The 25,211-nt window shown below is 39.0% G+C and overlaps 1 protein-coding gene across 8 annotated transcripts in view; it reads left to right on the top strand.

Moving 5' to 3' along the window:
• SGK3 (serum/glucocorticoid regulated kinase family member 3) overlaps positions 1–25,211 on the top strand; it is a 219,068-nt gene that overhangs the window by 133,517 nt on the left and 60,340 nt on the right. For 7 of the 8 annotated variants that reach the window (XM_049853664.1, XM_049853666.1, XM_049853660.1 and 4 more), the window contains 3 exons: positions 503–719; positions 8,634–8,717; positions 23,288–23,360. In XM_049853664.1, coding sequence (XP_049709621.1) covers positions 642–719; positions 8,634–8,717; positions 23,288–23,360 — 235 coding nt within the window. In that variant the 5' untranslated portion in view covers positions 503–641. The remainder of the gene's footprint in view (positions 1–502; positions 720–8,633; positions 8,718–23,287; positions 23,361–25,211) is intronic. The other variant, XM_049853667.1, reaches the window with a different exon arrangement.

Below are 25,211 nucleotides of genomic sequence, written 5' to 3'. Positions count from 1 at the left end.
CATTAAATGAGTTACTGTTTGTAAATTACTTGGCATGTAGAAACATTAAGTAATGTTTATTAAATAAAATACAAGGACTCCTCAGGTCTTGTGTGGAGCCCAGTGACCTGAATTTTTCAGCAAGCTCCACCAAGTCATCCTGATGAAAGAAGTCTGAAGACCACACTTGGAAGAACTCTGCTCTGAATGGATCAAGCTACAGTTCCTTTAGGGGACAGTTAGCCCCTCAGCCACGTGAATTGTAGAGAATAAGTTACAAGAAACTCCTATCTGCAAGGAAGATAGATGGGACGCAGGTGTTTGATTGTGGGTGAGCTGTGGTGATAGGGATATGACAGAAACTAAATCTCTAAACTGGAGTTGAGACTTAAACAGTCAAAAGTGAATTACTGCCAGAAGTAACATGAAATGGGTCCTGTGAACAAGAAATGAGAAATCATATTTTTAAGTTGTTTTGCTAATCAATTCTTTTTTTTTTTTTTTTTTTTTCCTGTTGGTTAAGGTTGCATGATGGAATTTGAACATTACCTCGAGAGGTTTTATATTTTGGATTAGTTAATTGTGTTGGTCCTCTGCTGACTGTTCCTTCGGATTCAGTTTTTGGTGTCCTTTTGAGGCATTAAACCCAAAGAGATTATACCATGGACTACAAGGAAAGCTGCCCAAGTGTTAGCATTCCCAGCTCTGATGAACACAGAGAGAAAAAGAAGAGGTTTACTGTAAGTATGTACCATGAAACATACGGAAAACATTGAATATAGAGAATATTTCCATTTCTGTTCTTCCTTAGCCTAGACTGTCGCCCCATCTCCACATATCTAGATTTTACCTGTCTTTCAAATGGCATCTCCTCCACAAAGTCTTCCCTGTCTATCCCAACTGGAATAAAGGCCCCTGTTCTGGTGCAGAGTTTTACGTATTTGCTTATCCCCTTGGAGAAGCTTGTGGAGCTGGTGGACCCACTGGCCACAGATGGTGCGTGCACATACCCTTGGACCTGTACGCACGCTCACACCATTTTGTGGGCACTGTCAAGGATTAATGGACTTCTGAAACCATTGATCGTGTGTTAGGAACCGCTGTCACAGAATTTCCACAGTATCTTTCTTAGGACATTTATCATTTTCTATCTCAGTTTTAAAAATATTTAATCTCTCTTTTTTTTTCACCTAAAGAGGCAAAGCCCACTTCTGATTTTACTTTTTATCATCATAGTAGGTACGATTTTTGTTGTTAGCTGCTGTCAAGTCAGCCTTTGACTCGTGATGACCCCGCGCACAACTGAAATAAAATGCTACCCCGTCCTGCACTGTCCGTCCTTGTGATCAGCTGTGGATCAGAGAGTGGTCTGCTGTGATCCATAGGATTTTAATTGGCTGATTTTCAGAATAGCCAGGTGTTTCTTCCTAGTCTGTCTTAGTCTAGAAGCTCCACTGAAACCTGTTCAGCATCATAGCAACACACAGACTTCCATTGACAGATAGGTGGTGGCTGTGCAGGAGGTGCATTGTCCAGGAATCGAACCCAGGTCTCCCTCATAGGAGGCAAGAATGCTACTGTTGAACCCCCAATGCCTCATGTTCTGTAAAACAAAAAACCGTTGCCATCAAGTCGATTCCAACTCATAGCGACTTAAAATGCATTCTAGTTACAACGACCTGCACTTACCACCATTGTTTTTTTTTTCATCGTTAGTAACGTGCTACGTACAGTGTTGCAGCGCATAATTTGCTGATGTTCTCATTCTCATGCCAACCCCCAAAGACAAATAAAGATCAGATTTATAAAGATACTGATAATAAAAGACAATAGTAGTGAAAACTTAAAAAGAAATGAAGTATTCGACTTATATCAGAACTGGCTTATGACTGAGTCGTCGGAACGGAGCCCCGTAGTGATTTGAGGGTGACCTGAACGGTGAATATTTGAGGAGTTAGCTTATCAGTGGCTGTTCTTAGAAAACACCAGTTGGTTTTCTAATTAGTGTCATGAAAAATTCAATCTTGCATTCCGTTCCAGTAGTCCAGTTCATATATATATGGAGATCTCTTAGTACCAGTACCCCCGAGAAAATGCCTTATTTTGTCTAGAACTGGTCTGGTCTTCCTTGCAAACCCCTATTCGCTGGGTAGTATGAAGAAACTCATTTAACCCAATTCTGTTGAACGCTTAGTCTAATAATTTAAACAGTTCTTAGGTAATGTTCAGCCTTTTAGGTGAAAAAGCCGAGGCCATCTTAATTTTACTGTCTTCTCTTTTTTGAACACAGCCTTGTGGTTTATGAGGGGAGGGGCTCCCTTTCACTGTGTGCTGAGTCAGTGACTAAGCTCATGGGAGCCTGGTGAAGGTGCTTCCATTCATGTAGCACCTCTAGATCCTTGCCATTCCAGCTGTGGAGAGACTTGCCTGACAAACCACCAGCTGTGGCTGGCCTGGTCCATCCCTGCCATTTTGCTGGCACCTGCAGTTGATGAAAGAACTTGTGATCTATTCTTCGTTAGCTGGCTTGACCAGTATCCGGTGACCACTTACTGCTCACTCAGCTTCCCCTTGGCTCTCAAAAATTGTAGAGGCCACGGAGTCTCTGACACATCCTTTACCTGGTCCTTCTGGCTCAAGTGGTCTACCCCAGCCTTTGACAAGGGGTCACCTGGTCCTTGTCAGCTGAGCTCCAGGACAAGTGACTTTCACCTCAGAATCTATGTCACGTGGTAATTGAGGAAAGCTGAGGAGTTAAACTAAACCCTCTGTCTGACCACTCCACTCTGCCCACATCAGTAGGTAGGGTGTCCTGTGTTGGTGCTGGTTGTCCCCAGATGGTGGCTTTCTCCCAGGATCCTGTGCAGGGAGCTGGGAAACCACCCCTCTGCTTTCTCTAATCCCTTCCTTAACAAATACACTTCCCATGCCCTGCACTGAGGCCCAGAGCTGAGAGATTGGAATGTGTGTCTGGCCACTTACGTCTCCCTCAGTCTCTCTATTTTGCCACACTATCTTAATAAACTCATTTTGAGTCATGCCACATCAGCAAATGAAGGTCCCAAAAGCTTTACTCCATCCACATCACTAAGGTTGATGCTACCCGGAGGAGGCAGCTCTTCCCCAGTGTGTTTTGAATGCCTTCCAACCTGAGGAACTCGTCTTCTGGCATTCTATCAGACAATGTTCTGCTGCTATTCATAAGGTTTTTACTGGCCAATTTTATAAGAAGTAGATTGCCAGATCTTTCTTAGTTTGTCTTAGTCTGGAAGCTCCACTGAAACCTGTTCACCTTGGGTGACCCTGCTGATATTTGAAATACAGTGGTATAGTTTCCATAGCAACATACAAGCCACCACAGTATGACAGACTGACAGATGACTCAAAATGAGAAGAAACAGCTACAAACATGCATTAATGATAGGAACGTGGAACATATGAAGTATGAATCTAAGAAAATTGGAAGTTATCAAAAATGAAATGGATATCTTGAAGATAGATATCCTAGGAATTAGTGAGCTGAAATGAGCTGGCTTTTGGCCATTCTGAATTAGACAGTTATGTGGTCTACAATGCTAGTAATGACAAATTGAAGAGGAGCAGTGTTACATTCACTGTCAAGAATATTTCAGGACCTATCCTGAAAAACAGTGCTATCACTGATAGGATAATATCAATATGCCTACAAGGAAGACAGGTTAATATGACTATTACTCAAATTTAAGCACCAACCACTAATGCCAAAGATGAAGAAATTAAAGTTTTTTTTTTTTTTTTTTTTTACCAATTCCTGCAGTCTGAAATTGATCAGACATGCAGTCAAAATAAACATCGATAATTACTGGTGATTAGAATGTGAAAGCTGGAAACAAAAAGGATCGGTAGTTGGAAAATATGGCCTTGGTGATAGAAGTGATGCCGAAGATTGTGAGACAGTAGAGAAGCTCAGTGTCATCAGTCAGAACAAGGCCAGGGGCCGACTAGGGGACACACTATCAATTGCTCATATGCAAGTTCAAGCTGAAGCTGAAGAAAATTAAAACAAGTCCCCAAGCACCAAAGTATGACCTTGAGTATATCCCACCTGAATTTAGAGACCATCTTAAAAATAGATTTGATGCATTGAACACTAATGACCAAAAACCAAATGAGTTGTGGAATAACATCAAGGGTATCATACATAAAGAAAGCAAAAGGTCATTAAAAAGACAGGAAAGAAAGAAGACTAAAATGGATGTCAGAAGAGACTCTGAAACTTGCTCTTGAATGTAGAGTAGCTAAAGCAAATAGAAGAAATGATCATGTAAAACAGCTGAACAGAAGATTTCATAAGGTAGCTCAAGATGACAGTATAAAGTATTATAATGAAGTGTGCAAAGACTTGGAGCTAGAAAACCAAAAGGAAAGAACACATTCGGTATTTCTCAAGCTGAAAGAACGAAAGAAAAAAATCAAGCCTCGAGTTGCAATAATTGAACGCTTCAACGAACGACGCAGGAAGCATCCAAAGAAGATGGAAGGAATACACAGAGACACTCTACCAAAAAGATTTGGTTGATGTTCAGCCATTTTGGGAGGTAGCATATGATCAAGAGCTGATGGTATTGAAGGAGGAAGTCCAGGCTGCACTGAAGCATTGGTGAAAAACAAGGCTCCAGGAATTGACGGAATACCAATTGAGATGTTTCTACAAATGGATGCAGCACTGGAGATGCTCACTCATCAATGCAAGAGATTTGAAAGACAGCTACCTAGCCAACTGTCTTAGTTATCTAGTACTGCTGTAGCAGAAATACTACAAGTGGATGGCTTTAACAAAGAGAAATTTATTTCCTCACAGTAAGTAGGCTAAAAGTCCAAGTTCAAAGCATCAGCTCCAGGGGAAGGCTTTCTGTCTCTGTCAGCTCTGGAGGAAGGTCCTTGTCCTCAATCTTCCCATGGTTGAGGAGCTTCTCAGGTGCAGGGACCCCAGGTCCAGAGGCCACGCTCTGCTCTGCGTCCTGCTTTCTTGGTGGCGTGAGGTCCCTAACTTTCTGCTTGCTTCCCTTTCCTTTTATCTCTTGAGAGATAAAAGGTGGTACAGGCCACACCCCAGGGAAACTCCCTTTGCCTTGGATCAGGGAGATGACCTGAGTAAGGGTGGTGTTACAATCCCACCCTAATCCTCTTAATATAAAATTACAATTACCAAATGGAGGACAACCACACAATACTGGGAATCATGGCCTAACCAAGTTGATACACACATTTTTGGGGGGACATAATTCAGTCCATGATACCACCCGACTGGAAAAGATCCATATTTGTGCCCATTCCAGAGAAAAGATCCAACAGAATGCAGAAATTATTGAACAATATCATTAATATCTCATGCAAGTAAAATTTTGCTGAGGATAATTCAAAAGTGATTGCAGCAATACACGGACAGGAGAGTGCCAGAAATTCAAGCTGGATTCAGAAGACAACATGGAACAAAGGATATCATTGCTGATGACAGATGGATCTTGGCTGAAAGCACTGGGCCACTAGGGCCCCTTCACACCCCATTCCCCCTTTCACTCTCTGTCCCACTTACCCTACTTAATTTTTTAAAAGCAGTTATCACCATTCAGCATATTTTGTGTTTATTTATGTGTGCCTTTCCTGACTAGGGAAACCCTGGTGGCGTAGTGGTTAAGTGCTACGGCTGCTAACCAAAAGGTCGGCAGTTCGAATCCGCCAGGCGCTCCTTGGATACTCTATGGGCCAGTTCTACTCTGTTCTGTAGGGTCACTATGAGTCGGAATCGACTCGATGGCACTGGGTTTGGCTTTTTTTTTCCTGACTAGAATGCAAGGCCCTTTAAAGCAGGGACATCCGTCACTATTGTTTTACCAACACCTGGAACAGAGGTAGTAGATGTTCAGTGAAAATATTGCTGAGTTCACGTGTTAGTTTCTGGTCACATACAGTTCAGTCCTCTGTCCTCATGAAACTTGCTTCTAGTCAGCCCAGATAGAGCCCACACCCACCCAACACAGACTCCATGCCAGCCTCAGTAGGCCCAGATGCCTGTGTTATACGAACAAAAAGAGACATTGTGTTACTGAATATTCAATAATTTGCTTGTACTCTAGTTCTTATCTGTGTTTTATATAGCTCAATACCATGAAGCTTCTAACAGAGAAATGCATTGCATTCTAGGATGTCTTGATGTAAACCAAGTCTAAATTATACTTTAATTTATTCATTTAGCAAATTGTCAGTGAGTTTCTATTGTGTGCCAGGCACTGTTCTAGCCACTCGGGGATACAGTAGGGAGCAGAGTGACACCTCTCTTGCTCTCAGTGAACTTACCTTCTGGTGGGGCAAGACAGAGAAGCAAGTGCTCAAATAAAAATAAATAATTTCATATTGTAATAGGTGTTTTGCTTCTTCCTGTGAAATTCTGTATTTTTCTCTAATGAAAATATTTTTTTGAATTTAAAGAATTTTTGGTTTTGCCTATTGGCATTTTATTAGAACTTTTTTAATAAGCACTTGTTCATAAATCATACTGCTGTTTAGTAACTTCACAAGGTTTAATCTTACTTCCTATAAATGTATTTGGAGCAGAGCTGTTTCAGCCTGGAGCTTAGGCTTGGACTCTAAACTCTACTTGCATAACCATGGGAGGCAACTTCACCTTTCTGAGCCCCGCTGTCCTCACTAGGAAGTCAGCACGAAGAATTCAAGAAACGTACAATCATATAAGCCTAAGTGTCTGATCCTTCTGTAGCATTCTGATCCTGAATGACACATGAAATAAATCTGTACTCTAGTTTTTTTTTTTTTAGTCTTGGTAGCATGACTCAACCTCACTGACCCCTTGACTGGGTTCTTTACTCCCTTTCTGGACTCTCCACATGGAGGCTATGATCTTACAATTGATTATAGCATCTTATATCCAGTAGCTTCCTCTAAGATAACTTGATGCCTTCTAGTTAAAACCAAATTACTACCCTGTAGCTCACGTAGAGTGCCTGACTGCTTTTTCTCTCAGCCTCTGAGTGATGCATCTCTGGCCCAGGTGACTGAGACCCGGGTGAGATCTCATCCTCTTCCTTGCAGAGGGATATGGCTTTATATTCTGGGGTGTCTCCATGAAACTGGGCTTATTAATGTGATCATACCTTAAACGCACATATTATAGGATTCATATAGTAAAATCACTTACAGTATGATGGAGGCATTGCCGTCACAGTGTTATCTAACTATGAACTTGTGAGCGTAGCTTCCTGCCTTTCCTAGGAAAGGGCAGTTTGTACGCATTTGTATGCCCATCTTTAAAAATAAACCTGGCTTCTTCTTTTAAGCTGTCTAACAGACTTTGGGCAATTGTATTGTAAACCCAAATGGCAACTTATGTCTCTTTCTTCTACTCTTTTCTGTAAAATAATGAGATTGATAACCCAGGCCACATGTTGGTCATCTTTATTCCTCTTCTGTCTATGTCAGTATAGATTCTTGTTATTTTCCCTTTAGAAATGATATAAGACCGTTGGGGACCCAAACTGTTATTTCAACATTGGTATGTTAAACTAAACTCTGGAAATACCTGTGGGATGAATTAGGAGAGTTAATTCTGTATTATTAATATTGATGGTTTTGGTACTGGTTAAGTCTATGAGTTTGGGCAAGTTACTTAACTTTTGGGGGCCATCAGTTCCTTGTATGTCTAGTAGGGGTTGGAATATTCTGCTTACTTCATAGGGTTGTTGATTAAGATTATATATAAAAATAATAAACATATTAAGACAGTATTAGGAAATCTGAGGATAATTCTTGAAAAAGTCTGTGTAAAAGATGACCTCGAAGGAGGAAAACTAACATTTAATTGAGTGTTTACTATGTGCTGGGCAGGGAGCCCTGATGGCACAGTAATTAAGGGCTCAGTTGCTAACTGAAAGGATGGTGGTTCAAACCCACTGGCTGCTCCATGGGAGAAAGATGTGGCAGACTGTTCCCATGGAGATTACAGCCTCGGAAACCTTGTGGGGTAGCTCTGCTCTGTCCAAGAGGGTTACTATGACCCAGAATTGACTGTACAGTATCAGGTTTGGTTTTGGTATGTGTCAGGTATCATTTTTGGAAGTAAATACCTTATAATTTCAGGGTAGTGGTTACTGCTGGGTAAGAAGAGAGGGGAGTGGCAGCAAAAATGTTACAATTCAGTAGATTTAAATAGTGGGTGAAGTCTCTGGATGGTACAAACAGTTAACACACTTAGCTAATAACCAGTAGATTGGAAGTTCAAGTCTGCCTAGAGGTACCTGGGAAGAAAGGCCTGGTGATTTATTTCTGAAAACTCAGCTATTGAAAACTCTATGGAGCACAGTTGTACTCTGACCCACTTGGGTCACCAGGAGGTGGAGTTGACTTGATGGCAGCTGGTTAAGTAATGGGTACTCCGAAAATTACAGAAATATTTGATAACATTTTAAAAATAAAATGTTGCCTTTTGATAATGTAAAATAAGTGTTTTAGTTGATATGCCTGTATATGTTGGTGAGTCATATATAAACATTAATATTTAAAGTTAGCTTCATGAGTATGAAAACAGGTTCTGTGTATTTAAATGGCTGATGAATTTGTTTATGCAGTTAAATTTTATTATGTTTTTTTTATTTCCACAGGTTTATAAAGTTCTGGTTTCAGTGGGCCACAGTGAGTGGTTTGTCTTCAGGAGATATGCAGAGTTTGATAAGCTCTACAACACTGTAAGTAATAGTCTGCTTTTTATTTAAAACAAAACCTCTGAGAAAAACCCAACACTAAGATTTATTTAAATGATTTAAATTAATCTTCATATATATCAGACAACCAGGAAAGGGTAAGAGGTTTTTCAGAAATATCCTGACTTTGAAATTCTTAAACAAGATTGGGAAGAAGAGACTGTTGAGTAGTTCCAAATAAACCACTGGAGATATGGGAACAAGATGTACAGCTTAACGTATGTTTTAATGTCATGTTATTGCCATGTGCCAAGGCATTGATTCTGACACATAATGCCTCCAAGTGACAAAGTAGAACTGCACCATAGGGCTTTCTTTCTTTTTTTTTTTTAATTTTCATTGTGCTTTAAGTGAAAGTTTACAACCCAAGTCATTCTCTTGTACAAAAACTTACATACACCTTACTATATACTCCTAGTTGCGCTCTCACTAATGAGACAGCACACTCCTTCCCTCCACTCTCTATTTTCGTGTCCATTCGGCCAGCTTCTGCCCACCTCTGCCCTCTCATCTCTTCTCCAGACAGGAGATGACCACATAGTCTCATCTGTCTACTTAATCCAAGGAGCTCACTCCTCACCAGTATCATTTTCTATCCTGTAGTACAGTCCAATCCCTGTCTGATGAGTTGGCTTCGGGAATGATTCCTGTTTTGGGCTAACAAGGTCTGGGTACCATGACCCCTGGGGTCCTTCTAGTCTCAGTCAGAGCATTAAGTCTGGTCTTTTTTCAAGAATTTGATGTCTGCATCCCACTGCTCTCCTGCTCCCTCAGGGTGTCTCTGTTGTGTCCCCTGTCAGGGCAGTCATCGGTTGTAGCCAGGCACCATCTAGTCTTTCTGGTCTCAGGCTGATGTAGTCTCTGGTTTATGTGGCCCTTTCTCTCTCTTGGGCTTATAATTACCTTGTATCTTAGGTGTTCTTCATTCTCCTTTGCTTCAAGTGGGTTGAGACCAATTGATGCATCTTAGGTGGCTGCTTGCTAGCATTTAAGACCCCAGACACCACTCTCCCAAGTGGGATGCGGAATGTTTTCTTAATAGATTTTATTATGCCAATTGACTTAGGTGTCCCCTGAAACCATAACCCCCAAACCCCTGCCTCTGCTATGCTGGCTGTCAAAGTGTTCAGTTTATTCAGGAAACTTTTTTGCTTTTGGTTTAGTCTAGTTGTGCTGACCTTGCCTGTATTGTGTGTTGCCTTTCTCTTCACCTAAAATAGTTCTTATCTACTAATTAGTGAAAATCCCTCTCTCTCCCTCCCTCCCCCGTCTTGTAACCATCAAAGAATATTTTCTTGTCTGTTTAAACTATTTTTTAAGTTCTTATGATAGTGGTCTCATACAATATTTGTCCTTTTGCAGCTGACTAATTTCACTCAGCATAATGCCTTCCAGATTCTTTCATGTTATGAAATGTTTCACGGATTCATCATTGTTCTTTATTGATGAGTAGTATTCCACTGTGTGAATATACCATAATTTATTTATCCATTCATCCGTTGTTGGGCATCTTGGTTGCTTCCATCTTTTTGCTATTGTAAACAATGCTGCAGTGAACACAGGTGTGCATATATCTGTGTAAAGGCTCTTATTTCTCTAGGATATATTCCAAGGAGTGGGATTGCTGGATCATATGGTAGTTCTATTTCTAGCTTTTTAAGGAAGTGCCAAATGGATTTCCAAAGTGGTTGTACCATTTTACATTCCCACCAGCAGTGTTCCAGTCTCTCCACAACCTCTCCAACATTTATCATTTTGTGTTTTTTGGATTAATGCCAGTCTTGTTGGAGGGAGATGGAATCTCATTGTAGTTTTGATTTGCATTTCCCTAATGGCTAATGATCCTGAGCATTTCCTCATGTATCTGTTAGCTACCTGAATGTCTTCATTAGTACAGAGCCTGTTCATATCCTTTGCCCATTTTTTATTTGGGTTATCTGTCTTTTTGTAGTTCAGTTTTTACAGTATCATGTAGATTGTAGAGATCAGATGCTGATCAGAAATATCACAGCTAAAAACTTTTTCCCAGTATGTAGGTAATCTTTTTCCTCTTTTGGTGAAGTCTTTGGATGCACATAGGTGTTTGATTTTTAGGAGCTTCCAGTTATCTAGTTTCTCTTCTGCATTGTTAGTAATGTTTTGTATACTGTTTATGCCATGTATTAGGGCTCCTAGCATTATCCCTATTTTTTCTTCCATGATTTTTATCATTTTACATTTTATATTTAGGTCTTTGATCCATTTTGAGTTAGTTTTTGTGCATGGTGTGAGGTATGGGTCTTGTTTCATTTTTTTGCAGATGGATATCCAGTTATACCAGCACCATTTGTTAAAGAGACTGTCTTTTCCCCATTAAACTGAGTTTGGGCCTTTGTCAAATATCAGCTGCTCGTATGTGGGTAGATTCTCATTTCTGTTCCATTGATCTATGTATCTGTTGATATACCAGTACCAGGCTGTTTTGATTATAATAGGTTCTAAAATCAGGTGGAGTAAGGCCTCCCATTTTGTTCTTCTTTTTCAGTAATGCTTTACTTATCTGGGGCATCTTTCCCTCCCGTATGAAGTTGGTGATTTGTTTCTCCATCTCATTAAAAAATGTCATTGGAATTTGGATTGGAATTGCGTTGTATCTATAGATGGCTTTGGGTAGAATAGACATTTTACAATGTTAAGTCTTCCTATCCATGAGCAAGGTATGTTTTTCCGCTTATGTAAGTCTCTTTTGGTATCTTGCAGTTTTCTTTTTTGATCAGGTCTTTTACGTCTCTGGTCAGATTTTTTCCTAAGTATTTTATCTTCTTGGGGGCTACTGTAAATGGCATTGATTTGGTGATTTTCTCTTCAGTGTTCTTTTTGTTGGTGTAGAGGAATCTAACCGATTTTTGTATGTTTATCTTGTATTCTGATACTCTGCTGACTCTTCCATTAGTTTCGGTAGCTTTGTTCAGGATTCTTTAGGGTATTCTGTGTATAAGGTCATGTCATCTGCAAATAGTGATACTTTTACTTCTTCCTTGCCAATCTGGATGCCCTTTATTTCTTTATCTAGCATCATTGCTCTGGCTAGGACCTCCAGCACAAGTTGAATAAGAGCGGTGATGAAGGGCATCCTTGTCTGGTTCCCAATCTCAAGGGGAATGCTTTTTAGACTCTCTCCATTTGGGATGATGTTGGCTGTTGGCTTTGTATAAATGCCCCTTACTATATTGAAGAATTTTCCGTCTATTCCTGTTTTGCTGAGAGCTTTTTTCATGAATGGGCGTTGAACTTTGTCAAATGCCTTTTCTGCATCAATTGATAAGATCATGTGATTCTTGTCTTTTGTTTTATTTATGTGGTGGATTACATTAATTGTTTTTCTGATGTTGAACCATCCCTGCATACCTGGTATGACTCCCACTGGGTCATGGTGAATTATTTTTTTGATATGTTTTTGAATTCTATTGGCTAGAATTTTGTTGAGGATTTTTGCATCTAAATTCATGAGGGATATAGGTCTGTAATTTTCTTTTTTTGTGGTGTCTTTACCTGGTTTTGGTATCAAGAATATGCTGGCTTCAAAGAATGAGTTTGGGAGTATTCCCTCCCTTTCTGTGCTCTGAAATACCTTTAGTAGTAGTGGTGTTAACTCTTCTCTGAAAGTTGGTAGAACTCTGCAGTGAAGCCGTCTGGGCCAGGGCTTTTTTCTATTGGGAGTTTTTTGATTACCTTTTCAATCTCTTCTTTTGTTATGGGTTTATTTAGTTGTTCTGCCTCTGTTTGTGTTAGTTTTGGTAGGTAGTGTGTTTGTAGAAATTGACCCATTTCTTCTAGGTTTTCAAATTTGTTAGAGTACAGTTTTTCATAGTAATCTGCTATGATTCTTTTAATTTCAGTTGAGCCTGTTCTTATATCGCCCCCTCATTTCTCATTCAGGTTATTTGCTTCCTCACCTGCTTTTCTTTTGTCAGTTTGGCCAGTGGTTTATCAATTTTGTTAATTTTTCCAAAGAACCAGCTTTTGGAAAAAGCTTGTTAACTCTTTCAATTGTTTTTCTGTTCTCTATTTCATTTAATTCTGCTCTAATTTTTATTATTTGCTATCTCTTGGTGCCTGAGGGTTGCTTTTGTTGCTCTCTTTCTATTTGCCCAAGTTGTAGGGATAATTCTTTGATTTTGGCCCTCTCTTCTTTTTGTATGTGTGCATTTATTGATATAAATTGACCTCTGAGCACTGCTTTTGCTGTCTCCCAAAGGTTCTGATAGGAAGTGTTTTCATTCTCATTGGATTCTATGAATTTCTTTATTCCATCCTTGATGTCTTCTATAACCCAGTTGTTTTTGAGCAGGGCATTGTTCAGTTTCAAAGTGTTTGATTTCTTTTCCCTGCTTTTTCTATTATTGATTTTTATTTTTATGGCCTTATGGTCAGAGAAGATGCTTTGTAATATTTTGATGTTTTGGATTCTGCTGAGGCTTGCTTTATGACCTAATACGTGGTCTATTCTAGAGAATGTTCCATGTGCACTAGAAAAGAAAGTATGCTTGGCTGCTGTTGGTTGGAGTGTTCTGTATGTCTATACAGTCAAGTTGGCTGATTGTGGCATTTAGATCTTCCGAGTCTTTATTGAGCTTCTTTCGGGATGTCGTGTCCTTCACCAAAAGTGGTGTGTTGAAGTCTGGTACTATAATTGTGGTGCTGTGTATCTCACTTTTCAATGCTGTTAAGAGTTTATTTTATGTATCTTGCAGCCCTGTCATTGGGTGCATAAATTATTTAATACGGTTTTATCCTCCTGGTATATTATCCCTTTAATCATTATATAGTGTCCCTTCTTATTCTTTGTGGTGGATTTAACTTTATAGTCTATTTTGTCAGAAATTAATATTGCCACTCCTGCTCTTTTTTAATTGTTGTTTGCTTGATATATTTTTTTCCATCCTGTGAGTTTTAGTTTGTGTCTCTGAGTCTAAGGTGTGTCTTTTGTAGGCAGCATACAGACGGATTGTGTTTTTTTATCCATTCTGCCACTCTGTCTCTTTATTGGTGCATTTAGTCCATGTACATTTGGCATAATTATGGATAGGTATGAGTTTAGTGCTGTCATTTTGATGTCTTTTTGTGTGTGTCATTGACAGTTTCTTTTTCCCACTTAATTTTTTGTACTGAGTAGCTTATGTTTATATATTGTCTTTTCCTCTTATTCGTTGTAGTTGATTTTTGTTTCTGCTGACTCTCTATTAATTTTTCGTGTATTTTATTTTGATGAGTGGGATTGTTAGTATCCTTTGTGGTTACCTTAATATTTACCCCTGTTTTTCTAAGTTTAAACCTAAATTTTATTTCTTTATTATTGCCTTGTCTTCCTCTACATATGAAAAATCCATGACTGCATTTCTTAGTCCCTGTTTATTGTTTTAATGTTGTCTTCTTTTACATTATGACATTGTTGTTTCTTTGTTTTGAGCATTTTTTTTTTAATCTTGATTTATTTTTGTGATTTCCCTATTTGGGTTGACATTTGATTGCACTGTCCAGTGTTCTAGTCTTGGGTTGATATCTGATATTATTGATTTTCTAACCAGAGAACTCCCTTTAGTATTTCTTGTAGTTTTGATTTGGTTTTTACGAATTCCCTAAACTTCTCTTTATCTGGAAATGTCCTAATTTCACCTTCATATTTGAGAGACAGTTTTGTTGGATATATGATTCTTGGCTGGCAGTTTTTTTCCTTCAGTGTTTTATATGAGTCATCCCACTGCCTTCTTGTCTACATGGTTTCTGCTGAGTAGTCTGAGCTTATTCTTACTGCCTCTCTGTTGTAGGTGACTTTTCGTTTATCCCTAGCTGCTCTTAAAATTCTCTATCTTTGGTCTTGGCAAGTTTGATTATAATATGTCTTGGTGACTTTCTTTTAAAGATCAACCTTTTGTGGAGTTCAGTGAGCATTTTGGATAGATATCTTCTCATCTTTCACGATTTCAGGGAAGTTTTCTGCCAACAAATCTTTAACAATTCTTTCCATATTTTCTCCTATCCCTCCCTGTTCTGTACTCCAGTCACTCATAGGTTATTTCTCTTGATAGAGTCCCACATGATTCTTAGGGTTTCTTCATTTTTTTTAATTCTTTTACCTGATTTTTCTTCAGGTATATTGGTGGCAAGTGCTTTATCTCCCATCTCACAAATTCTGCCTTCCACTTCCTTAATTCTGCTCCTCTGACTTTCTGTTGAGTTGTCTAATTCTACAATTTTATTGTTAATCTTCTGAATTTCTGATTGCTGCCTTTCTATGGATTCCTGCAGCTTATTAAATTTTTCATTATGTTCTTGAATAACCTTTTTAATTTCTTCAGCTGGTTTATCTTTGTGTTCCTTGTCTTGTTCTGCATATTGCCTGTTCTTCTTCCTGAGCTCTTGAAGAGTTCTGTATGTTAATCTTTTGTATTTTGCATCCAGTAATTCCAGGAATACACCTTCCTCCAGAAGATCCCTCGATTCTTTGTTTTGAGAGCTTGTTGAACCGATCGTGGTGTGCTTCTTTATGTGATTTGATATTGACTGTTGTCTTCGAGCCATCATAAGTTATTGTATTAGTTTATTTTATGTTTGCTTACTGTATCCTAGCTTCTTGTTTTGTTTTGTTTTGATATGCCCAAATAGGTTGCTTGAGTGAGCTAGCTTGATTATTTTCACCTTTGAAGCTCTAACGTCCTGTCACCAGACGGCTAGAGGTGTTACCAGGTATATGAGCCTAGGAGTCTATTCGCTTTTCTTTTATGGATTCAGCTCAGGTATCCAGGTAGTTGGTCATCAAGTGTGTGGTACAGGCTCTGTCCTACAGTCTTAGGATGGCAGGGGTGATTGGCGTAGGTAATGGTATCTGGTTGCAGCAGGGGATCATGATCTGAACAAGGCATGGGGCTGACAACCATCCCCCAAGTGTCTAAGGAAAGCATGTTTCTGTTCCCTAGAGCACACAGGGGGGTGGGTTCTGCATATGGACTGTGGGCATCCAATGCTTTTGGTTGTGAAGACTGGGAGGTACCATTTATCCTTGGACCCCAGTCGCAGGTGGCTGGATGACCTGAGTGAATCTACCGGTCCTTAGGCCTCTGATGTGGGTAGGTGAGAACCCTGTTTAGTAGGCAAATCAGTGTCAAACATCAAACACCCACCTCTCCACTGCAGAGATAAAACAGTTGCAGTCTGCCAACAAGGGCCTATTCTCCTAAAATAGGCCCGTACAGGTCGATGCAGGGGGGAAAGGTTTTCAAAGTCCACAGTCCGTTTATGTCTGGATAGGAGTTGCTTCTGTCCTGAGGCCCCCAGGTTAGTGTAGCTGACAGATAGTCTTTCCCCCAGTTGTGAATTTATTCCTTCTCCAAGGCTGGGAGAATGGCTCAGGTTGTGCAACAGGACCTATTTCAGGCTCAGGGAAGTCAACAGCCACTGAGCTGGCTTTGGGGTGGGGGGCACAGTAAAATATACGGAAGTACTTAGTTTTTGCCGAGAGCGCCATTCTTTTCTGGTTCCAAAGGTGTGAGTAGGCTGTGCGGGTGGGTGTTTCTCCCTGAGGAAACTGTGGTAGAGCGCTACCACCAGCCCACTGCACCTGCTCCCAGGAATGGTGCCTGAGGGTTCCTGGCAATTCAGGTCCGGCAACTCCTCTCTGCTCTGAACTGTTTCACCATCCCCTTACCGCTCAGTCCATTTCTAACTTTGCCTTTGATGTTCAGGGCTTCTAGCTTGTCATAAATATAATCATTTCATTTTTTTTGGGGGGGGGTCTTTGTTGTGAGAGGATTCACCAGAAGCATCTCACTACTCCGCCACCTTGGCTTCACCCCCCACAGGGCTTTCTTGGGTGTAATCTTGATAGAAGCAGATTGCCAAGTCTTTCTCCCACAGGGCCACTGGGTGGGTTCGAGCTGCCAACTTTTCAGTTAGCAGCTGAGCGCTTAACTATCATTCCACCAGAAAACCCCCAAACCCATTGCTGTTGAGTCAGTTCCAGGTTATAGCCAGCCTGTAGGACAAGGTAGAATTGCCCCACAGGGTTTCCAAGTCTGTAAATCTCTACAGAAGCAGACTGCCACATCTTTCTCCTGCAAAGCAGCTGGTGGGTTTGAACTGCCAACCTTTTGGTTAGCAGCTGAGCATTTAATCATTGTGCTACCAGGGCTTCTTTAGTGTTATAGACTATTAGAAGTAAATCTTTTCTGTCTAGCTCTTTAATAATTGTTAATGATCATGTGATTTTTAGTTAAATTGTTAGCTAGTGTTAGGTCTGAAGGTCTATGTCATGAAGCCCACTCTTATTTCTGTAATTTCACTCACAGTTAATGATAAGTCTTACATGCTAGGTCTTACATGCTAGATTGCTTTTAAAACTTCTGACAGTTACCTGGGGGTGAGATCTAAGAGGTCCTTAGCTATTTAAATTTCTAAAACCAGTTTTTATATATTCATGAATAAGACATTAAATGTTAATCATAACCTAGCGTTTGCATTCATAAATATAGTCATCCTTCAGTGTCCACAGGGGATTGGTTCCAGGACCCCCACAGATAACAAAATCCAAGGATGCTCAATTCCCTTATATAAAATGACGTAGTATTTGCGTATAATCCATGCATATTCTCCCATATACCTTAAATCATCTCTGGATTACTTATAATATCTAATACAGTATAAATGCTATGGATTCAGGTTAGTGTTCAGTGTGTGGCAAATTCAAGTTTTGCTTTTTGGAACTTTTTTTTCTTCCCCTAATATTTTCAGTTTGAGGCTGGTTGAATCCACAGATGCAGAATCTGTGGATATGGAGGGCTGACTGTATTTTCTTAAGTAGCAAGTGAGACCGTCAGGTAATTGTAACACATCAGGCCGATCCTTACATAGGTACCTGTGTTGTGAAGAGTATTGCTTTAAGTTGGTTGGCCAGGTAGAGGAAGAGATCCATATTTATGACCATTCCAGCGAAAGGTGATGCAGCAGAATATGGAAATTATCGAACAATATCAATATCACATGCAGGCAATATTTTGCTGAAGATAATTCAAAAATGGCTGAAGCTGTACTTCAGCAGGGAACTGCTAGAAATTCAAGCCAGATTCTGAAGAGGACATAGAACAAGGAATATCACTGCTGATATCAGATGGATCTTGGCTAAAAGCAGAGAATACTAGGAAGAGGTTTACCTGTGTTTTATTGACTACACAAAGGTATTCAGCTGTGTGGATCATAACAAATTATGAATAATGTTAATTGTGCTCATGCAGAACCTGTACATAGATCAAGAGGCAGTTGTTCAAACAGAACAGGGGATACCACATGGTTTAAAATCCTTAAAGGTGTGTGTCAGGGTTGTGTCCTTTTACCATACTTTTTCAGTCTGTATGCTGAGCAAATAATTTGAGAAGCTGGACTATATGAAGAAGAACCCAACATCAAAATTGGAGAAAGACTCATTAATAACCTCTGATACACAGATGACACATCTTTGTTTGACCAAGGAGGTGAAGAGAACTTGAAGCATTTACTGATGAAGGTCAAAGACTGCAGCCTTCAGTGTAGATTACACCTCAACATAAAAAAACAGAAATCCTGATAACAGGACCAATAAGCAAAATCATGATGAATGGACAAAATATTGACATTAACAAGGATTTCGTTTTACTTGGATATACAATCAGTGCCCATGGAAGCAGCAGTCAAAAAAATCAAATGACCTGAAGGTAGTCCCCAGCTTAGGATGGGGTTCCCGTTCCTACAATTCCATCGTAGGTTGGTTCTGACATAAGTCGAGTACCTCTTTTGCATTTTCAGTTTTCACTATTGCTTTTTATTATTAGTATCTTTATAAATCCAATCTTTGTGTGTCTTTGGTGGTTGGAAACATTACATATAAACTTACGATTTTAACATTAGCACTTCCCACTTCTAAGCCAAAAAAAAAAAAGGGGCGATCGTAAGTGTAGTTTGATTCAACTTGGATACACTGTAAGTTGGGGACTGCCAATATTGCATTGGGCAGATCTTCTGTAAAAGGCCTCTTTAAAATCTTAAAAAACAAGTACATTGCTTTGAGGACTTAAGTGTGCACCTGACCCAAACCATGGTCTTTTCAGTTGCCTCACATGCATGCAAAGGCTGGACAATGAAAAAGGAAGACTGAAGAAGAATTGCTGCATTCGAATTGTGGTGTTGGTGAAGAATATTGAATATACCATGGACTGACAGAAGAATAAATAAATCTTTCTTGGAAGAAGTATAGCCAGAAGGCTCCTTAGAAGCAGGGAGGGTAAGACTTCATCTCGCTTACTTTGGACATGTCATCAGGAGCAACCAATTGCGGGAGAAAGACATGCTTGGTAAAGTAGAGGGTCAGAGAAAAAGAGGTAGATCCTCAAAGAGATGGATTGACATAGTGGCTGAAAAGTAGCAACAATTGTGAGGATGGCCCAGAACCAGGCAACATTTTGTTCTGTTATACATGAGGTCACTATGAGTTGGAGGCGACTCAAGGGTACCTAAAAACAGTAACATTGCTTTGAGGTAATATGTGTGTAGGAGGCCAAAGAACTCTCCTCAGTGAGTAGTTATAGAATCCCACATTACTGAGAAAGCTATGGATTCCATGCTTTGAGGCAATTGTACTTCAAATCCTAAATATGAAATTCTTTTGATATCATCTAGTAATAAATAAGGATCTCCTGTGTCATTGTTTAATGAACAGTTAACCTTCAGAAAAATTGTTTTATATTTAAGAAGGTAATTTTTTTGATGTTCTTAACCCTGTCTCTTGATTTTAAAAATAGGGATACCATAGATTGATATATAAATCTGTGAGTTATCATTTGTGAGAATTTTTAAATATGAAGGAAGTTAAATATATACCTCAGTTAAAAGATACGTTATTTCCTATATGGGTTAAAATGACCCAAACATTGTCTAGCTGCACAATTTCCCATGCTTTGCTACGTCATAAGAGTGGGGCTTCTGTTTCATCTTTACGTAGCATTTTGCTATATCCATATCTGTTCAAAAAATACACAACTGATGTGCTAACTGAAATTTAAGTTTTTTAATAATGTTAAACCCATTGTTATCTAGTCAATTCCGACTCATAGCGACCCTATAGGACAGAGTAGAACTTCCCCACAGGGTTTCCAAGGAGTGGCTGGTGTATTCGAACTACCAACCTTTTGGGTAGCAGCCAAATGTTTAACCACTGCACCACCAGTATAGGAAAAAAAGAAGTGGCATTTTATAAATTCTAATATTATTATTATAAATATTAGAATTAATAAAATGCCATTTTTTTCCTGTATAAAATTAATGCATATTCTGGAACATCTGGAAAACAGAGGAAGGTATAACTAGATTAAACTTAAAACTCACCCAGGTATAAATGGTTAAGCACTCAACTACTAACTGAAATGTTGGTGGTTCGAACCCTCCCCAAGTCATCTTAGAAGAACGTCCTGGTAATCTGCTTCTGAAAGGTCACAGCCTTGAAAACCCCGTGGAGCACAGTTCTATTCTGCAACACACTGGGCCACCAGGAGTCAGAATCTACTTGTGGGCAACTGTTTTTTTTTTTTTTTTAAATAATAGTGCTACAGAGATTATAACTGTTAATAATTTTACTGTGTTTTCTTCTGTTCTATAGTTTCTCTTTAATGCATATGTAACTGGACTTAACTATATAGATATAGTTTTAAATATTGCTTAATCAAAGGATACTGAGATAGTCTTGTTTTAACTGTGACTGAGGGTCACACTTTTGAAACAAAATAATAGCCAGTACAAGTTTATGTATGGGAATAACTTCTGTAATTTTTTAGTGATATTTAAAAACTTTGTATAAACTTCTTAGAGCAATAATATCTAATTCTGTTCACAGGACTACTAATAACTGAAAATTTGTGGCTTCTTTTTCTGTTTTGCTTAAAATATTACATAGACCAGATGTACCTTCTAAATAACTGTTCACAAGAGGGTGTAGGGTTGGGAGTGCCATGAGGAATCAGCCATGTGGCCATCTTCATGGAGGAAAGGCTTAGGATCTTCATGCTAGTTTCATGATTCAAATAGCTGGTAATTAATTAGATGGCATATTAATACATGAGTATCTTTAAGCATCAAGGCAAAGTAGGAAAGCTTGTTTTGGGGACTTCCCCCCTTACGATCACCTTCATTCTCTCTTGATCAGATACCTCATTTGAAACTCCAGAAAATTGTCTTTAACGTCTAGTTCAGGTTTTATTATCCATCTCCCTCATTTCTCCTGTATTTTTTCTTTACTTTTTTCATTTTGCCACTTTGTGTGTCTCTCTTCTTGTGTAACTCCTTCCATTTCTGCTTTCTGTGGTGAGGGGCAAAGAAAAAAGCAAGAGAATGGTATCACTTGTGTTGTTTACCTGGCCCGGACTTCCCTGCGTTCGAAAACACAAATGCTTTCCTTGTGTTCCTTTTAGAATAAAAGAGTAGACAGAAGTAAAATTCCTAGTTTTCAAGCATTTTAATTGTCAACTTAAATGTGTTGTTTATAAGTGTAGTTTGAATTTTAAAACTTTTTATTATAGAAATTCTCAAAATACATACAGTAGAGAGACTAGTACAAGCACAAAATATAATGTAATCTACCATCTATTTTCAACAGTTACTGATACCTGGCCAGTCTTGTTTCATTGCCACCCCTGGCCAGCCCATCGTAATTTTGAAGCAAATCTCAGCCATTATATCATTTCATCTGTAGGTAATTTAGTATAGACCTCCAAAAGATAAGGATTCCTGAAACACAATACCACATCACACCTACATAAAAAACCTACAATAATGTCTTAATATCAGAATATCCACTGAGTGTTTATGTGATTGGTTGACAAGTCTCTTTTAATCACTAGGTTTCCCCCTCTGTCTCTCTTTTCTTTCCTTTACAATTTTTATTTGTTGAGAAAAGCAGGGTCATTTGTCTATAGATTTTTCACTGTCTGGATTTTGTTGATAGCGCCCCCATGCTGTAGAGTGATTAATACATCTTCTGCTCTTGGCATTTCCTGTCAGTTGGTAGTTGGACCTACAGTTTTGTTGTGTGTATACAGTGTTTTGGCATCAAAGGTATGATAAAAATAGAACCCAGTTTTTTTAATTGATTGTTCAAAATTTAATTTTTTCAGGGCCAAGTGGTACCTTGTATGGTGATAAGCAAATTTTTATATTTAGTAAATATAAAATTAAATATATAATACATTTTATTATTATATAATTGTGTAATCATATATATTAGACTATTAATGGGAGGAAAGTTAAGACCACAGATGTTAAAAACAAATTCATTAGCATTCTTAGAAAGCTATTGTCAATCTATTCATGCAATGAGAACACAAAAATGACATCTTCTCCTAAGGTTATACACGATGGAGGACAGTCAACATTTACACGACAGGTTCTAGTCTACTCACTTTACATATATGATCTCTAAGCCTCACAACAAATCTGTAGGATAAACACTAAAATTATTCCCATTTTACAAGTAAGAGAACTGAGGCACAGAGCTGTTAAGTAACTACTTGCTCAAGGGAACATACTGTTTTGTGTGTGTGTGTGTGTGTGTGTGTGTTAAGTGAAAGTTTGCAAATCAAGTCAGTCTCTCATGCAAAAATTTATATATACCTTGCTATGTTTTTTTTTTTTTTTTATGTACTCCTAGTTGCTCTCTGCCTAATGAAACAGCACACTCCTTCTCTCCACGCTGTATTCCCTTTGTCCATTCAGCCAGCTCCTTTCCCCCTCTGCCTTCTCATCTCCTCCCCAGACAGGAGTTGCCCACATAGTCTCATGTGTCTAGTTGAGCCAAGAAGCTCACGCCTCAGCAGTATCATTTTCTGTTCCGTAGTCCAGTCCAATCTCTGTCTGAAGAGTCGGCTTTGAGAATGGTTCCAGTCTTGGGGTAACAGAAGGCCTGGGGACCATGACCTCCGGGGTCCTTCTATTCTCAGTCAGACCATTAAGTCTGGTCTTTTTATGAGAATTTGAGGTTTGTATCCCACTGCTGTCCTGCTCCATCAGGGATTCTCTGTTGTGTTCCCTGTCAGGGCAGTCATCGGTTGAAGCTGGGCACCAGCTAGTTCTTCTGGTCTCAGACTTATGTAGTCTCTGATTTATGTGGCCCTTTCTGTCTCTTGGGCTCATAATCACCTTGTGTCTTTGGTGTTCTTCATTCTCCTTTGCTCCAGATAGGTTAAGACCAATTGATGCATCTTAGATGGCTGCTTGCTAGTGTTTAAGACCCCAGATGCCCCTCACCAAAGTGGAATGCAGAATGTTTTTTAATACATTTTATTATGCCGTAGGTATTAAGTGTTTTATTTGGGACAAAATAGAATGATTAGTCAGTCTATTCTATTTTATTTGTATAATTTAATATTGTATGTTGGGTGATCATATATTTAAAAGCATGTCTTATGGATTTTCTTTAAAATCAGATTGTATTTGGTTTGGTGCATATATCTAGAATATTTATAAAATTAAGTTCACGTAATTTTTTTTTTTTTTAATTTTAGTTAAGAAAACAATTTCCTGCTATGGCCCTGAAGATTCCTGCCAAGAGAATATTTGGTGATAATTTTGATCCAGGTAAGTAATAACTTCATAGACTGGCTATTAAGTCATGGTTGAAGTTTGAAGAAGTAGTTAACATATCCGTTGCATATATAGCAGTGCAGGGCTTTAAAAAGCTAATTGTTCTCATGCTTTATGAAAATAACCTCTCAGGAAGGTGTTTCCTGTATGCCAGCTATCATTTTAGGCATTTTATGTGTTTTAATTCATTTGATCCTCACTATAACCCTGTGAGGTGGACATTATTGTTATCAGCACTATTTTATAGTCAAAGAAACTGAGGCACTGTTAGGTTAATTAGGTTGCTCAGAGTCACATATAGGTAGTAAGTGGGAGACTTGGAAGTTAAAATCAATCAGTAAGGCTTCAGGTAGATTTGTTGATCATTAAGAATAGTTTGGGGATATTTTTCTACTTGTAAGTGTTTTTTTTTTTTAAGTCAGTACTATGAAGGACATCCATCTGCATCCACAAAAATTTATTAAACATATGCTTTTTACCTTTTTTTTTTTTTTTTTAACATAGTACCCTGCAGGCAGACCTTTGAATAGGATACCAAAAAAATGTCCTAGTATTCACCCTCCAGGAACCTTTAATATCGACCAATATACAGGGTCTCAGGAACCTGGAGCTTGTATGGCTGAAGTCAAAAGCGTGGAAATTTTCCCTAGTATCCAAAAAATCAGTCCAGACCACAGATGGCTACTTACGGAGAGATAGAAGTCTCTATCCACCAGAAATGCCATCAGAAGAACCATTTATTTATGTGACTGGTGAATCCTGACTGGCTGATGTCCTCCCTCCCCGCATCTTACCTGTCCAGCTGATTTGCTCGTAGCCTTGTAGCCTCTTAAACCTGTGATGCCTCACATCTCTGCTGTTCTTGGTCACAACTCAGAATATAAGCTATGTGTTCCCTCTGTCCAACCTAAACTTATACCATTTTCCATCCCAAACCTCTTCACTGTGTCCTGTGGAATTCTGCCCAGGAATAACAAACTCTTCTTCATCCTCCATCTTTTTCATATTTGTTTCACATTCTTGCTTTAATTAAAACCTGGCTTTCCCCCCGAGACTGTTGAATTGCCCCTGTAGCCCTCTCAATTGGAAGCTATTTATTCTTAAGTTATGAACCTGAGAATTGGAGAATATTCTCACTTCCCCTCTTATATGTAGAAATTTTTCTCTTGGGAGAATTTAACACACTTCATTGTAATTGCTAATTGCTAATCTGTCTTGTAGTCTGTAGACTTTGTGAAGGTGGAGAAGACTATGCCTTTTTTATTGATTTACAGTGCATGGCAGATACTAGTTTCTCAATAATATTGCTAAGTACATGATTCCATTTATGAAAAGAGGCAAGAAAAGATTGAATTTGCACAACAAAGCCAGGTTCTAGATTCTGTAGAATTGATGCTTAGGCCAGTGGCTTTTGTACTCTTGTTTTGTTTTTAGCAGAAGAGTACTTTTTTCCCCAGTGGAATCTGATAGCAGGACTATAATACATAGAACAAATAAAAGTGAAACTGCTTTGTTGATGCAGCAGTGAAATATGTCTGTGGAGCATGAGCTGAAAGACATCATTATGGGCAGTGTTCATAGGCAGCCTGCAGGCCTTAGATAGTGAGGTGGTGACGTGACATGAAGCCAACAATATATAGTGTATAATAAGCATGGCTGAGAGAAGAGGCTAGAGGGACAATGGGAGGCTGGTTAAGGGAATATACTGTTAATTCTGGCATTAGATAATGAGAACCTGGCATTAGACAGTAAGAACCTAGACTAGGGTGGAAGTGGGGCTAAAAAAGGAGCCTTATGCCAAAACTCTTTAACTGAGAAGTCTGCAAGAAAGCTTGGTGATTGCCT

This window comes from Elephas maximus, chromosome 15, assembly GCF_024166365.1.
Source record: "Elephas maximus indicus isolate mEleMax1 chromosome 15, mEleMax1 primary haplotype, whole genome shotgun sequence".
Classification (NCBI taxonomy): Eukaryota; Metazoa; Chordata; class Mammalia; order Proboscidea; family Elephantidae; genus Elephas; species Elephas maximus.
This window is presented reverse-complemented; position numbering and strand designations above follow the sequence as displayed.